Source organism: Tenebrio molitor, chromosome 1, assembly GCF_963966145.1.
Source record: "Tenebrio molitor chromosome 1, icTenMoli1.1, whole genome shotgun sequence".
Classification (NCBI taxonomy): domain Eukaryota; kingdom Metazoa; phylum Arthropoda; class Insecta; order Coleoptera; family Tenebrionidae; genus Tenebrio; species Tenebrio molitor.
Window position 1 is genome coordinate 24,639,837 of NC_091046.1, and position 17,656 is coordinate 24,657,492.

At 33.0% G+C, this 17,656-nt stretch overlaps 1 protein-coding gene across 1 annotated transcript; it reads right to left on the bottom strand.

Moving 5' to 3' along the window:
* Window positions 1-4,825: 4,825 nt before the first annotated feature.
* On the bottom strand, window positions 4,826-14,767 carry Mdr50 (Multi drug resistance 50). Its single transcript, XM_069037386.1, has 19 exons — window positions 14,642-14,767; window positions 14,464-14,588; window positions 14,231-14,291; window positions 13,380-13,679; window positions 13,207-13,307; window positions 12,980-13,151; window positions 12,613-12,927; window positions 12,329-12,553; window positions 9,251-9,376; window positions 8,558-9,190; window positions 8,320-8,490; window positions 6,826-6,930; window positions 6,612-6,773; window positions 6,354-6,557; window positions 6,054-6,292; window positions 5,838-5,997; window positions 5,376-5,774; window positions 5,168-5,314; window positions 4,826-5,112 (listed from the first exon to the last, which is right to left on the bottom strand). The coding sequence occupies exons 2-19, from the start codon at window positions 14,535-14,537 to the stop codon at window positions 4,915-4,917; spliced, it is 3,792 nt and encodes a 1,263-aa protein (XP_068893487.1). The 5' UTR covers window positions 14,538-14,588; window positions 14,642-14,767; the 3' UTR covers window positions 4,826-4,914.
* Between the last annotated feature and the right edge of the window lie 2,889 nt (window positions 14,768-17,656).

A 17,656-nucleotide genomic window follows, 5' to 3' on the forward strand; every position in this document is an offset into this window, starting at 1 on the left:
GCACGCAACATTTTCTGGTAATGTTGCCAGTCGCACAAACCAGGTTGCTGCGATTATGTAGCACGCGATAGACTTTTTGTAAACTTCGTCCAGCGAGAGATTGGGAGATTTTAAACTGTATTAAATTAACTCAACGCTACAAAATGCACTAGAACACATTAATTACTACTTGAAGGATATATTTCAAATTTTACGTGCGCTAGGTAGGTACTACTTTCTCTACGTAGAATTTAGTGATTTTTATGTCAACCAATCTCTCGCTGGACAAACTATACCTAAGCAATTATGTACCTAATTACCTTCAGTACAAGTGCAATATTTACATTTCAAATGTCGAATACAATAATTGCAGCTACGGCATACCTACCTCATTAATTTTAACTAACAAGTAAAAAACAAAAAAGACGAAAGTGGTGGAATAGACAATTATTACTGTTTGCATAATGAAACTTGTCTCAAGAAAGATTTTCGTCTCAGTGCAATGCAGATAGTGGAGTCCTTTTTAAAAATTTTACAAAAACGAGTTTAGCAACTTCCATTATTTATTAAATAATAGTATATTATGGTATGAGGAGGAGCAAAAATGAAGTTTTATGTGCTGCGGCTGGTAGATTGGCTGCCAAACTCAGTGAGGCAGACAAACCAGCCAAAGCACATAAAACCATTTTTGCTCCGAATAACATAATACTATTTTTTCTTCTAATCTTCATAACAAATTATTTCAGACATTTTAAGAAACCAGGTAGGGATTTCAAATGATTTAGCTAGTTTACTTTACAGCCGCTCATCAGCGGAGATAATAACTTCACGGACGCCCTCGGCGGAGATAATAACTTCACGGACGTTCCTCAGCGGAGATAATAACTTCACAGACGCTGGTCAGCTCGTTAGATGCCATGACAATGAAGTGACATTATCAATGCAGCAGTATAATGCCATATTTTAGGGACGTTTGAAGAAAAACATGATTAAATTGTGTTCTAAGGTCTTTTAATTTCTTTTTTAAATTGACAATGTCACTTCCATATTTATCACTTGAGATAACTTATTCTGTTATTCTTGAAATCTCTTAATTTGTGATTCCAAAGTTTTTCATTGCTCCTGTGATCTTTGATCAACATTATAGTTTTTTCATTGAAACATTCCATCACTAATCGGCTTCAAATTCAAAGCACAAATTTGTCGGACGAATAATGTTGCCTATTTTACCACTCGCTGTGAATCGACGTGCTACAGACGGCAGCAGCAACTTTTCTAGAGCTTGTGCTAACTGTCATGATCGATGACCTTGACAAAAGCTGCGCGAAGGCGGAGCCCAATTTTGATAAGTGAAACGTAAAAACGTCGGTCGTTTAATTCAAATTTTCAGGGTGGTAGCAAATTTGCATTTTACACTGTTCAAGGATAGATACTGGCTTATCAACCAAAACCACCCGGGTTCGATTCCCAGTTAAACATGAGGTTTTTTCAAATCACTACCATCTTTCGGAGGAGATGTAAAGCTGTCGGTCCCGGCTACTACTTAGTAGTGGTCGTTAGGTTATGTTAGAGGCGCTTGCGCGACCTGAAAACATCTAGCACTTGGCCTTAGCCAGAAGGTATACGATTATTTATTTTATTTTTAAGGATTTGGATTAGAATGTCCAACATTCAACGGCATGTTACCTATGGCAACCCATGCTATAGCATAGGCTCCAAAGCAAACTCGATTTATTTTTTAAATGATCGCTCGGTACTTGACCGCAGATAAACGTTCCTTTTGTCGCATTTATAGTAGGCGGTAAGCCCTACCTATAAATCATTTTTCAAGGAATTCTCTGTTGTGAATTCCAGAGCCCTGAACGAACAAAGAATGGGAACGGCACGTGGCGGAGGTAAGGGAGGTAATCGGTGTACAACCCTCTTAATTTTATGGTGGTTGTATAGCTTAAGTGCAACTTCTAGAAAGTGGCCGACTGATACCGCATCTGTGCATTGACGGTATAGGGAATGCTCCGTCCTGACTAATACTAGGTCCATGGGGCACGCTGATATTGGAATGGGTCTTAATTATTATTATTATTATTTGGACAAGTTGACCAACAGGATGTCCCAATTACAGGTCAAACAAGTAAAAAACAAAGCAAAAAAAAAAGAAACATAACGATGAAACCACCAAACAGTCATTAAGAATCAACAGAACTATTCCAACCCATACCAACCAACTAGCATCCTATTGCAGGTCTCTAATGAGAGGGTTGAAATAGCACCTCTTAATAGCATCGATGCCACAACAAAGTATGTTAATCATACCCTCAATGTTCTGATAATTGATCATCATCCGGACAGTCAACAAGGCCTTGGATCAATTTGAACAGGAAAACCACTGAGTGCTCAGCACGTCTCGACAGTAATGGTGACATTCCGAGTTGTCCCAAAAGAAGATCATTAGGATAGCCTCTGGATGGGTAACTACCTGTTAACATACGAGTATACAGGCTGTTTGATAAAAAACGCCTCAACCCATAACTTTTTTATTTATTATCCGATTTCAATGAACAAAAAAACCGAAGATATGGTTTTTCATGCGCTACGAAGCAGTCATAAAATGGTTTTATGGCTGTTTAGTAGCGCTTGAAAAACCATATCTTTGATTTTTTTGTTCATTGAAATCGGGTAATAAATAACAAAGTTATGGGTTGAGGCGTTTTTCATCAAACAGCCTGTATACCCCGTTCTTCAAGAATCTGCTCTGAACGCGCTCTAGATAGGATATGTGATTGTTATATAGTTGAATTTTTTTAATAAACAATTGTCAAAACGTTGTCTTGTTGGTATGAGCCAAACTGTGATTTTCATGAGAATACGATTGGTCACATTGAGTGTCAACAGTTTTTTATGTAACTGAGCCTGCGCCCTAACGAGCGAGAGTTTATTTCAAATTCGAACAGGTTTCTCCTGATTTCTCATTAAATTTGTTTTGAAAATGAATTCACGGAAGAAAGGTACGGGAAGTGAAGTGAACATAACCTTAAAATTGTTATACAGCTGGTCCATATGTCCGAATTTTAGGGTGGTACAGTATGGTTTTTTACTTCATTTTGACACTGACAATTGTTTATTAAAAAAAATTCACTATACATAGGCGACCAAACTATAGAGCATACTCCAAGCCAGATCGAACGTAGGTGAAGTAGAGCAGCTTTAACGTGTCAACATCCGCAAATTCTCTGCCGTTTCTCAAAACAAAGTCGACAGACTTAAAAGACTCGATATGGATAGTGAACGACAGCCTGGAGTCAAAAACAACACCAAGACCCCGAACTGAATTACTGCGCGGAAGTGTTGTACCGTTGATGCTATAATTGAACAAGTTTTCTTAGTGAAACTGACCACCTTGCACTTGGCCCAGTTCACAAACAGATTATTATCAGTGCACCATCGGACGATGTTGTCAATACCATCCTGTAGTCGTAGGGCGTCATCTTGGCAACCAATCATGGAGTAAACCTTCATATCATCGGCAGAAGGCGAACATGGCAAGTCCAAAGATTCCACAATGTCATTTATGTAAATGTTGAAAAACAGCGAACCCAGAACTGATCCCTGTGGAGCTCCGGAATCTTGTCTAAAAAATAAGATGTGAAACTATTCAAGTATACATATAATTACCGGTCATGTAAGTATGACTGAAGGAGTAACGGCAGATTATCAGAGAAACCAAAGGAATCGTGATCTATGCTATACATACAGGGTGTCTCAAAATTCGCGAATTCCGAATTCAGAGCGTTGTAGGGGACGACTTCCGTAGTTCAAATTTGGAAATAAAAAATAAATCGGGACTCCCCCCACAAAGATACATTAGTCTGAAGGTGCACTCTTTGAAGTGCGTTTTCTTCAAATATAGGCCGAAGAGTTCCGTGTTTATTGTTATTTATGGTGTAGATGATTGTAGAAAATAATAACGTAAAACAATTTTGTGTGCAACCGTACGCGAAATGAGCACTTCGCGTGCCTGCAACAGGCGGCGAAATTGAATTTCGCAGCCGTGGCCTTGACAACGGCCGTAAAAGTAAAAGTAATTTTTATATTTATTTATTATCACAATTACAACATATCTATCTGCATATTTCCGGTGTAATCTTACAAAATCTGGATTGGTTACAGTTAAAGTTTGATTTTGTGTCAGGAACGGCCACTATTAGTACAGAATTTTCATCCGGTTTGAAATTTCCACCAATTTCAAATGAGACAGCCATGCAGCCGCATGAGAAGGAGTCGGTAAGAAAGATCCCCATTATCGATCTATCATCTACAGTGCATTTTTTTTAACTGTTGCCATAGGGAATTGCATGGTAAAACTTATACCCCCTGTTAACTTTTGTTCTAATGAAAATATTCAAACCATTTTTGGAACAAAGTTGGAAGATTTTTTAAACTATCGGATAGATTACAATTCAATATCCTAAACTGTTGAAAAAATTGGGAAAAAAATATTTTAAAGCGCGCCGGAATAATCGTACGTCGAGCGGCCGCCAGAATAGCGTCCTTGTAGTTACTAGTTAATATAGGAGTTACAATATTTATATTATACAAGGTGATTTACGAATAGTGTCTGATTTAGCACATTTATTTCTGCAACATAAATTACTCTCTCATAGAATATTTCGCTGTTTTTCAATTTGAATAAAATTTTGGGATCATAGTAATCCGATTTCAGAAAAATGAAACAACAATGGCAATCAAATGTGTCAAAATAATTATATTTTTGTAAATAAATCAGACACTATTCGTGAACCACCCTATATGTAATTGTATGCTATTTGGTTTTTGAGAGCAAAACGTATTTTTCATTAGTAATAAACAATTTTTTATTAAATATAACTTAATATAAATATTTTTGTACAAAATTTGTCATTTTTGGATGCAACTGTATTAGTTCTTATTTTGCAGTGAGTGAAGTTTGTAGTAAAGCCCCTTTAGAGCTATTAGCTCCGAATGTGTTCCCATTTCTGACACTATTCCTTTGTCGATTACACATATGACATCAGCATCTTGGATAGTTGTTAAACGGTGAGCAATAGTAATGCAAGTTCTTCCTTTCTTTGCATTATCTAGGGCTTCTTGTACGATCTTAAAAAGATATTATATAGAAACTATTTACAATGTAATTCTTACGAGTATTTACCTTTTCACTTTCAGTATCTAAAGCAGAAGTAGCTTCATCCAACAATAGTAAAGGAGGATTTCTAATTAGTGCCCTTGCAATAGCAACTCTTTGTTTCTGACCTCCTGATAACTGTGTTCCTTTCTCGCCAAGTGAAGTATCGTAGCCCTACGTGTAATTAAAATTAATTGTAATTTAAACAAATAATTTAATGCAATGTAATATTTACCAGGGGCAGTGACGAGATAAAATTGTGTATATTAGCATTTTTAGCAGCTTCTATTATTTCTTCTTTTTCAACATGTCTTGAATTGTCGCCGTATGCTATGTTTTCGCCTATTGTTCTATCAAACAAATTTGGTTCTTGTGAAACTATACCCAAATGTGAACGATGTGATGCTAGTTTTATATTTCTTATATCTTCTTTGTCAACTACTAAATTACCCTCAAGAGGATCGTAAAATCTTTCAATCAATTGTATTATTGTCGATTTGCCACAACCACTTGGTCCAACGAGAGCTACGGTTTTTCCTTTCATAACAGATAAATTTAAACCTTTAAGTACGGTAACATTTGGTCGAGTGGGGTATGCAAAATATATCATATTGTAGTCAATAGAACCATTTCCCTAAAATTGTGTTTTTTATGTTATAATCTTATTGTAGTGTAATATCGTATATTATCATTTTACCCAAAGTATGTCTTTAGCATCTAATTCATCTTTTATTTGAGGAACCCTTTTCAATAATCTTATTATTCTACTTGCAGCAACCAATCCTTTTTGTAGATTTGGTGTAAACGCTAGGGCATTGGCTATAGATACAGTTCCCATGATAAGTGATTGTGATACTCTGTAACATTAATTATTGTAAAAAATTTGCTAATTGTAGAGGTAACATATTATTACTTGAACACATCTTGGTAAGGTAATCCATCTCTGATAAGTATACCTCCGTAATACATGCATGCGGAATATGCAAAAAACATTAAACTCCTGGCCAGTCCTAAGACCACAGCACGAAAATGAGTATTACGCAAAGTTGTTTTGTGGTGGAGTACTAATTGTGAGATGTAAAGATGATGAAATGTTTCTTCGCAACCTAAAGATGCGACAGTCCTAACGTTACCTACAGCTTCTACAGCGAGCTATAAAAAACGTTATAATACTTATAATAATTTATAATTATATAGCAGAAAATATTTATACTTTGGTTGATTTTTGTAGTGATTTGTGATGAGCGTCATTTTCTACATTCATTAGTCTATGTTGTAAAAATATAGCCACCAAAATGAAAGGAGTAAAAGCTAGTGCAACCAATCCCAATTTCCACTGGTAAAACATGGATAGTCCAACTGACAGTCCTAAAGTAGCAATAGATTGCAAAATTGTACCAATACGTTGACCTGTTGCCTAAAATACTTGAGTTAATACTATGTATTAAGCAAAAAAGTCGCTATCTTCTACCCCTTGAACATGTGCAGCTTCTCCAGATAATCTGGCTGTTAACGCTCCAACACCATTGTCTTTTTTATCATACCAACCCATTTCTTGTCGTAGCATGGTGCGGAACATTGAACTACGAAGTCGCATCGTGAGTTTTTCTCCAGCAATACTGAACATAAATATCTGAAAAATTAATTCTAAACTACCGTTTCAATTGCGTTGATTCAAATTTTACCTGCAAGAATGTGGCAATTCCAGAAACTACTCCAGCTATTACAAAATATATGCAGTATCTGTTGGTTTCTGATTGAACGTAATCTGCGTTTGGTTCGGCTAAAACCTACAAAAATTAAAATTAAAAATGAAATTATTTTGGGTGGTAATGGAAAACAGTTGTTATTATTGATTATTCCCTTCATACATAACTACATATAAAAAGTAGTTGTTATGGTTTTTCTGGCTTTTATATCGGTTAAATTTGAAACATCAAAATTTAGCCGGGTAAATATCTGTGTCAAAATTTAATCGCTTCTGAATTTTTTGCAATCATTGTCAAAAGATGTTGCAAATAATTCGTTATAAAATCTATTTGTTCATAATAATTCAGGAAATAATCATTCCGAATACCCCGCTTGCATAAAGATAACCTGATTAAATTTTGACGTTTTTTGTCGCAACGTTTTGCTTAAAGAAATATTTCTCGTAAATTTTACACACAAAATCCCTCGTGCTACGCACTAAGCAAAAACGTCAAAACGTCAAAATTTAATCAGTTATTTTCATGCGCTCGGGATATTACTGTTGATTATATACCACATCATAAATGTAGCCAGTAGCAAACGCGAATTTTGCATAGCGACAATGTATAGATAACTTAGTGAATATACCATTGACGACTTGGTATAATTACTTCGGTTATTCGGTGGATCCAACAATGTGAATTTTGTTATAGTAACAATTGTTAGACGCTTGTTGATAAACGTCAGAAAGAAAAAACGTCAATTTTCGTGCAAGTTTATTTGTTATATAATCAAAATGAATACCACTCGTGCAAACGAAAATAATCATTACTTACCTCCTCACTCGACGTATTTCTTAAAATTAATATTTCGCAAAATACGTCTCGTGACTCGTAAGTATAATCGATTATTTTCTATGCTCTTGTGATGTTATGCAGGGTGTATCCGAATTCGATCGACAAAAAATAAGCATAAAACTTTTACATATGGGGTCAAAAACGCTTAGTTTGCGAGATAACTAACAAAAACGTAAAAATAATTACGATCTGAATTCCTTGGATTTTATGGAGTCATCTGTGCATTGAACGGGCGCGAAATTTTGACAATTTTTGTAAATAGCTCCTTTTTATTTTTGTACGTTTCATCAAAAATTTTCACCCGATTCCTTTTGTTGCTGGTAGAATTTTTAGTCGATTATCTCGCAAACTAAGCATTTTTGACCCGATATGTATTAAGAGTTTTATGCTTATTATTGATCATAGAATCTGCCTTAAAAGTTTGTCTATCGAATTCGGATACACCCTGTATATGAATAAAAAAGTATAAACAAAAATTTGTTTTTTTAAAAGAGATAACAGTTATTTGTAACGATTTGTCGTTATCAAAAAAAATTGATCTGATATTTTGCGACATGGGATTGCCTCTATTCATAATATAATAACCGATAAGTAAGTAATGTTTGTAACATAGAGATAGCCAAGTGTACTTACTCCCATTATATCACCAAATATAACAGCAAAGGCAGGCATAGAACAGCCCATTGCGATAGAAGATATGCATCCTACACAAATGTAAACCCATTCTGGGGTATTCATCTTCAATATTGACCAGAGAGATACAGGTCTTTTTTCTTCGTCTTCGTCAACCTCTTCATCGACGTGCTATAAAATTATTGAAGTGTATATTATAATTAGGTACATTTTTACAAAAATGTTTATTGCTGCTTACCTCCTGTTCATCTACAACGGAAATTTGTCTTTGCACCTCAGGGTGTGTGTTATCGTAATCTTGATCTTTATTTTCAAAATCCCCTGCACTAGTCACCTGAGTAGTGACAAGGTTATAATATTCATTTTTCAGAGACATTAACTCATTGTGGGTACCTTGTTCTACAACTTTCCCTTTAGATATAACAACAATTTTATTTGCACCACGTATTGTGGACAAACGATGTGCCACTATGATAGTTGTACACCCTTTACTAGCTTTATCTAAAGCTGCTTGCACTTTAGCTTCACTATTTGTGTCGAGGGCTGAGGTGGCTTCATCCAAAAGTAAAATTGAAGGATTTTTAACTAACGCTCTGGCTATTGCAATTCTTTGTTTTTGTCCACCTGATAACTGAGCTCCTCGTTCACCGACCAAAGTATCATATCCAGCTGGTAACTTTTTGATAAATTCGTGAGCGTTAGCCTTAATAGCCGCATTTTTTATTTCTTCGTCAGTTGCTTCCCGATTACCATATTTAATATTTTCAGATATTGTTGTCCCAAATAGCACGGGTTCTTGTCCAACAACACCAATGTTACTCCTCAGCCAGGTAAGGTCAAGATCTTTTAAATTCTTGCCATCTATAGTGACCTAAGTATTTCCGATTTTTATTTAAGTATATTTTTTTAATTTGGAAAATAACAATGTTACCTCTCCTGAAATTGGATCATAAAAACGCTGAATTAACTGTATACATGTGGATTTGCCGCATCCGGAACTTCCTACAAGAGCGACAGTGTCTCCTGCTTCTATTTCCAAATTAAGTCCTTGCAAAATCTGCAAATAATTGAATAGATATTTTGTATAGATTTTTGATGAGTTAAAGTATTGCACACATTTTTTATTTTATTTATACAACTAAAGTGTCTTTCCCTACCCAAAATTTTCAAATCGATGTCCATTGTTATAATTTTATAAAAAATATTTTTCACGCTGAAATTATATGGTAGACTATAAGGAGTCCGAGAGAATTTGTCTTATTGTCTTTAAGTTTCCTAGCCAGTTTGACAATAACAATAAACATTATTTGAGTAATAGCAGAAGAGTGGTAAACAGCCACTAGTCAAGATGCACTGGGGTTTGGTGTTGTCATGGTTTCATAAAATTAGCAATTTACTCGTCACTACTTGGTAACAGTGCTCCTAATGAAGAACTCTGAATCTGGGTTAACTGCCGGGTTAGGGGTAGAAATGTATAATAATATTTTTTATTATTAATTGTTATTTAAATTATAGAGGCTGTCTTAAAAAGAACAGCCCACGCTATAACTTTGCTATTGATAACCCAAATGGAAAAAAATATACAGGAAACGAAATGGCTCGAAAAATACTACAAACCTGAGTGAGCATGTAATTTTTATACCATCTATCCATTTATGGGCAATGAGCAACTTTTATTTTTCAAATGGTACATTTAAGTGAAGTTAGTAAAATGAAAGCATATATTTTTAACTATAAAATATATGTGCATGATAATATGTTATGCATAATATACAGGTGTATTGAAATGTGTGATTAAATTTTAACGACGAGCTACTGGCTTCATATCAAATGTACGCCAATGCGAAGTAACCTTTAGGAAATATGCTTTAAAACAAGGAAATCGCATTGGTGTATGTTTTATAAAATATGATAAACAGAGTGTATTTTTAAAATGTGTTACCTACGAGGTTGTGGGACAACGTAGAAGACTAAAAGCAATTAAAAAAAAAGTAGCTCAAAAAATAAATGTCATTTTATTTTTCCACAGAATTTTTTAAATATTTTTTCCGAGTTCTACATGAAGCCAGTAGCTGGTGGTTAAAATTTGGTCACGCATTTCAATAACATCCTGTATATAAAATAACAAGATTCAATTGATCTTGGCAGAGATACATTTTTTTTTAATAGTTGTCCGTTTTCGTCTCCGGCAAATTCCTCGAATGCAGTTTCTCGAAATCAATTGCTCGAAAATGAAATTGCTCGATTGTAACTTTTCTCGAAATACAAGTTCCTCGAACGGCAATTTCTCGAAAATGTTTTGCTCGAATTTATATGGCAGAAAATGTTTATCATTAGTGTAATTAGTAATTGCGGACTACATAGTCATAACACTATTCCTTAGTTCACGATCCCTCAGTTCTGCAATTTGTAACAGATAGATAGATAGAATTTCTAATTTTCAGGTAGGTTTAGATTAATGACAAATGATAAGAAATATCCAAATCTTACTTTCAAAAGAAATTTTGAACAGTGTGATTTTTGTGTCTGAGAGTGTTTGTTTTTTTGTCAATTCATTTATAGAAAATGTTTACGTTTAAGAGCCTGGATCGAAAGGGAACGACATTATTGCATAAACTTACTCTTTCATTTAAAAAAAAAACGTTGTGGCCTTTGGAGAAAATACTGGAATTTCAAATGCCTGCACCCGAAAATCTCTAACGGGTGCAAATCTTTACCCTTATCACAATTGCAAATCCCATATCAAAAATAAAACCAATCTTCAGATTTTTAATATTGTTTAATATAAAAATCTAATTAATATTTTTCTTCGTTAATTTCGCCTATAAATTTTAGAAATGAATCCTCATATATCAGTGTAAAAATCAGAAGTTAAAATTTTTGTGTAAAACAGTTTTTTTTTTAAATTTATTAAATGCAATATGGATGCGGCTTTTGTAATAACAATCACCGCATTATCCTGAGTACATACATGATAATATTACCTTCGAGCAAAACATTTTCGAGAAATTGCCGTTCGAGGAACTTGCAATTCGAGCAAAGTCATATTCGAGCAATTGACTTTCGAGCAGCTGATTTCGAGCAATTCGTTTTCGGGCAATTACATTCGAGCAATTTACCTAGATTCGTCCGTTTTATCCAAAAATTTTATGTTAGACAAGGACATTTTGCTGCCTTGGGGTATTACATGGACTTTGCCTACAAATTGTCATTTATGAAATAAGGATAAATCTAATTTTGATGCAACATATTTTCTTTTTTTTCTCGGAAATTTTCTTATTAAAGGGTATAGTTTTTTAATGCCATTGCAATCAGAAAAAAAACAGAATCAATAAATGTCCATAAATGGGTAGATGGTATAAAAATTAAATGCTCAGTCAGGTCTGTAGTGTTTTTAAAGCCATTTCGTTTCCTGTATAATTTTTTCATTTGGGTCATCAAAAGCAAAGTTATAGCGTGGGCCTTTTTTAAGACAGCCTGTATATGTATATTATTTTAAAGTTTATTATTGAAGTTTATTAAATTTGTAATAAGATGATTAATTTTTGCAACATCATACTAAAATTAAAAACCTAATTTACAAAACTATATAAATACAGCAGTGTAATTATTAATTTACATAATTAATAGGGTCAGTATTATTGGTCTGTTTAAAGCTTGAAAACCAAAAAAAATTGTATGTGGAATTTCTAATTCTCTATATTTTTGTTATTATTAAGATGTGCATAACATAAAACCCTTTGTTTTAAATATCTTTATTTTTAAGTGCTGACCAATAGTGTGCAATAGAAGAATCAATCAATGTGTCATGAAATTAAGCAAGCATGGTGAAAGATTATGTAAAATACGATTAGCCAAAAAAGGAGATAAGAGGCGACTATGAAAAACAAAACAATTTTTTTATCAGCGCGATAATCGTAGCTATATTTAAAATTAAACCAAATCTACGGGTTTAGTGTTCATCTTTTATCTGAACGTAGACAAAGATAAGATTAAAAGAAATACTTACTGGAACATCTTTTCTCGATGGATACACAAACTCGACATCTTTAAATACAATTTTCCCTTTCAGGTCATCAATTTTTTCTCCCTTTCCCTTTGAAAGATTGATAATGGGAATGTTATCTATAATCTGAAATACTTTACTTCCAGCTGCCTTTGCTACTCCAAATGCTTCTATATATGGAGACGAAATTCCAAAATTCATGCTGCCTGTCATTACACTGAAGAATACCTTGAAAACAAATAACATTAATGAGTAATGGCTTTGAAGAGCTGCTTATAACAACTCACGGTAACCATGTTTCCTGCGTCATATGTCCCGGATGGGTCTCCGCGATCTTGAAGTACTAATTTAACACCATACCAGAACGCAAGTGCGTAACTGCCATAAATAAAAAACCACAAAAGTCCAAACCCTGATGCTGTCATTGATTGTCTTTTGACATTATTTCTTTTTGCAGCATCTAATTCGATATCATATCGAGTTATTTCTTTTTCTTGTCCTCCAAATGCTATAACTGTTCTAATTGAAGTTAGTACCTCTTCTGCTATTGAACCAGCAGAACCATAAGCATCTTGTTCCTTTTTAGCCAGCTTTGAAGTCAGCTACAAATTGCTTTTTTAGATATTGTTAACGGACTAATCTTAACGAACAAACAATTCCTATGATTCCAATAGCAACCATTGAGACTGGAAGTGAGATCAGGCAAATGAGAGCAAGCTCCCATCCTTTTACCAAAGCCATTATAAGTGATGCTACAAAAGCAGCTTGGAAATGAACAAACATGGGAACCTTTTCACCTATGCCATCTTCAAATTTTGAGAGATCGCTGTGGGGAGGTAATTAATGTTAATTAAAAAAAAAAATAATTATAGAGTACGTACTCTGACATCCTGCTGGAAAAATCTCCGGTATTGTTGACGTCATACCATGATATATCTTGATTAAGAACTTTTTCCAAATACAAGGATCGAATATGAAATATCTTAAATTAAAATTATAATTATAACGGTTTCAATATTTGTGCAAGTACTTTCGTATTAAATAAGTTAATTACCTGTTTTAATGCAGTGTAGTTAAAAGTTTCTGTAGAAATGTAACTTAAGACCAACATTCCAATTCCTATTAGAGTGTTGTAGATTGCAAAGTCATCAATACCATTAATAAAGTTATTAGTAGCTTCCTCTAATTTCTCCGGTGTAGTATCGTTTGCTAATAAAACTGATACGTAGTCAACTATGCTACCTGTTAATGTTCCGAACAACAATGTATTTAATGGTTGTAAGACTCCTGTGCCGATAGCAGCCAAAGAGCCTATTATCATTAAGATATTTTCCACCTTGGTAGCATAGCGAAACTGTAAATAAATAATGTTATTTTGTACTCCTATTATACATCTGCGCTATTAATTTATTGCACAGCATTTTGTAAAATTATCATAGTGAGTAACAATTTGTCTGTTTATTTCTATGTATTTATGTTATACAGGTCTTTATGGACGAATCCTACAGTTTATGACCGAACGAGCTTTTGAGCGAGGCTAATAAATAGGGCAAGTTCATAAAGCCTAATTTATGTACGAATTACATACAAAGCTTTATGTACGACTGCTTTGGAGAAAATTAATTAAAGAAAATCAATCTTTCTAAAAATCTACCAAATCTAACAATTATTATATTATTTTCGAGGTTTGCTTTGGACGTTGCTATTGATACCTACTTTATTTTACTATTTTCTACTTTATTGTACTAGTACATAAAATGCCACTTTATGGCATAATGGCATAATCGTACATAAATGTATTTTATGAAAATACTCGTTTTCAGTTTATAGAAATGGAATATCGTTTTATTGATAATAATCAATTAGCAACGTATATCAAAAATTGTATTTTATCGGAGTACTCACTAATTTAAAAAATCCTACAGGTGGAGCTTTCGTTTCCTTTTCCTTTGGGTTGATAAATTCGCTATAAACCAAGAAAATACGTTACTATAATTATGTGTATATTATGTACCGAGCGATCATTTAAAAAATAAATCGAGTTTGCTTTGGAGCCTATGCTATAGTATGGGTTGCCATAGGTAACACGCCGACTCGATTTATTTTTTAATTGATCGCACCGTATATTATGTACTTACGGAGTTAAGGCATCTGTTTTAGATAATTTGTCATTTGGTTTAGTGTCTAAATCGTACACTTTTTTTTTCCCCATTTTGAAACCCTACTGTTGATATATATATTATTCTGTTAGTACACAATATTACTGTAATATCAATAAATTAAGTTACTATTAGTTGCAATAAAGTTTTTTATCACCTGTTTTTTAACGTAGAAGTATTCACTGATTCAAATTAAACTGTTCTATTTGATACAAAAGACTACCTATTTTATAAAGAACAATAGATGTCTTATCATGATAATAGCTAATCATTGGACGAATTTTATCTGATAACATGGATTATATCATTTTGATTAAGTATTGTCATAAAAATATTCTCGTCGATACTTCGAATTACAGTTCAGTAAACGTATAATTTACTTTTATCTCGAATAAAATAAGTTTAACACATTTTTTTGACGTCCGTTATTCAATGCACAGATTTTTTTATAAAAATAAAATATGTGATTTTTGAATCGGTCCAGAAGCGTTAAAAGAGTGCCATGGCGGTTCATTTTTTCATCCATTTGCGTTAAAAAATGTTTTTTATGACGCAAATGAATGGAAAAACCTGTGCAGTTAATAACGGACGCCAAAAATTGTTTGTATGTAACTCGTTAGTAAAGTTTTTTTTTCTCGGTGGATTTTTTCCCCTCTCATAAACAAAGTATTACTTTACTCACTTGTTACACTTTCATAAATAAAACTCCGAATTTATAAAACAAATTTAATTGAGAAAGTTAACTTATACATATAAAACATAAGTTAACTTCATTATTTGAATTTATGATATTTAATTTTTAGATTTACTGACGAGTTTTCAAAATGCCACAATTGGAAATTTGATTTGGTTTTGATATTACTCAAGTTACAGTAACTAATTTAGTTAGGCTCAAATTATTTTTAATCAAAAATAATAACCTCTGAAATCTGAAATCAATTAATTATTAATAGGTATACATATTTTAGTTTAACATTTGTTTACGAGTCGACATTTTATAGATGAGGTAAACCTTATCTGCGTTATAAGTTTTTTTGTCAAATAATTTATTAAATGAAATGAATTTTATAGTTCGTGAATTATGGAGCATATCAAAGGTTTAGACAATTTCGTCGTCAATCGAGTATAATTCACCGAGTATTGCACCAAAAAGCAGTAAGAGTTATTCCAAATTCTGTTCAGTCAACTGATGATTGAAATCATGTTTTCTTATGATGACTGTTTTAGACAAGAGAAAGGCATTTACAAAATTGGAAAGCTCTGTTGAGATTTTTTTTTACTTATATCTATTTATCATACGTTCATAATTTTTTGTTGCATTTAAAAATGTAAGATATGAACTTTTTATATAATTTAAAAGATGAAATTTTCTAATAAGGAACCAAGCAAATTTTTAATTCTTTCAATGCCAATTAGGTATTTAAGAAACAGATAGAAACAAATTTATGAGCAGAATAATATAATTTTTAATAAATTATATATTCAACATATCGCAATGAAACACGTTGCAACTCACAACCAGTATAGTGCATACAAATGAATATTAATTTTCACAGAGATAAATGAAAGCAATAGGTATGGTGAGAATTCCAAAATATGGATAAACGACCTTTGTGTGATTTGTATTTTCAATTGGCTAGAATCCTTACTACCTTACGCTGTAATTTAAAAATACGGTTTGTAAAGTTAATTGTTCCATCAAACCAAGATGGCACTTATACAAGGTGATTCTGAAATAAGTTTGGAAAAAAACCGGTAATTAGTGATGATGAGAAGTCATAGACAAAACAATTTTCTTATAGAAGTTTTTTCGTTTTCGAGATACAAATCATTGAAAATTGCTAGTACGCTGCTGAGTTAAAAGTGATTAATTGATTATCCTGGTAGTAACAACAATAATAATCAAAGGTAAAAGGTGCCCGTCAGTCACAAACGTGACATTATCTCTTTTAATAATTTCCATAGAAACATTTACAAAGCAGTGTGCTTGCACCTACGACTTTATAGAGGAGTTGATATAACAATGGTTGCTCATAAAGTGAACAAATTCGGACAAATTTTCCCTATTCATAAGCGTCGCAAATACGCGAATATGGGGTAATTTCCATGCTTTTAATTTCACCTTCGAAAGCCATTTACGCAGAATTATGTTGTATCAAGGATACTCCACATTAATTTCCAAACTTATTTCAAAATCACCCTGTATCAGTCTGAACTATATTATGAATGTCATGTTTCTGATTTGGCTGTAACATATTTAAATCCTGAAAAGAAGAGGAACTTCGTAGTTATATGATAAGAATGAGCAATTAGAATAGACTATCCACAAAATTAAATTCGTCATCGACTCATCAGCACTGAAAGAAGGTGAGGTATGATTATTATTTTAGTTGAAAATAATGAATAATGATAATTCTGCTTTGGTTCTGTATGGAATAGCAACAATAGGTAATACACAAATGTAAATATACCTACTCATATACTGAAAAACACTATCAGAACCATTAATTGGTGCGATTCTGTTTTAAAATTTACCAGTACATATTGCTATACCTATAACAAGGTTGTAGTTGTTATGATATGAAGCTGTTGACTGGTTTGATCTTTTCAAAATCAATGTTGTTCAATAACAATATTGCTAAATTTTGAAACAGAATTGCACTAATTCTTAGTTTTTTAGAAACTGCCATTGTACGAGTATTTAGAGATCTTTTCTTTTTTGTATCATAAATTGAGCAAATAAGTGAAAACAAGAGACTTTCATAACGTGTTGTACACACTATTTTTTTGCATAATTATCGAAAAAAGTTGAGAAATTTGGTCTAAAAGGATTTATGAAAAATTACGAAAAAAATAGGTATGCTTTGACAATCATCTCCAAGGAGATGGAATAAAATGATGCAAAAAAGTACAGCTTTCACTACGATTTTTCGTGTAAAAAAAAGTGCTAATTTCACAACGATTTTGCGTGTAAAAAAGTGCCACTTTCATTACGATATGCAAAAAAAAAAGAATTATCTAAATCGGTCCAGCCGTTCTCAAGTGATGCGCTTACCAACCAACAGCATTTCATTTTTATTATACAGGATGTTTTTGAAAGTTGTGCAGAAATTTTAATCACGAGCTACTGGCTTCATGTAGAACTCGGAAAAAACACCTTGTATAGATGAAT

What these genes read in the sequence shown, in the direction of transcription:
- Mdr50 (XM_069037386.1), bottom strand. Translation starts at nt 14,537, where the DNA reads ATGGGGAAAAAAAAAGTGTACGATTTAGACACTAAACCAAATGACAAA. An exon ending in AAGCTGCACATGTTCAAGGG is followed by an intron (nt 6,558 to 6,611) that starts GTAGAAGATAGC and finishes CAAGTATTTTAG; the next exon opens with GCAACAGGTCAACGTATTGG. An exon ending in CACTACAAAAATCAACCAAA is followed by an intron (nt 6,293 to 6,353) that starts GTATAAATATTT and finishes CGTTTTTTATAG; the next exon opens with CTCGCTGTAGAAGCTGTAGG.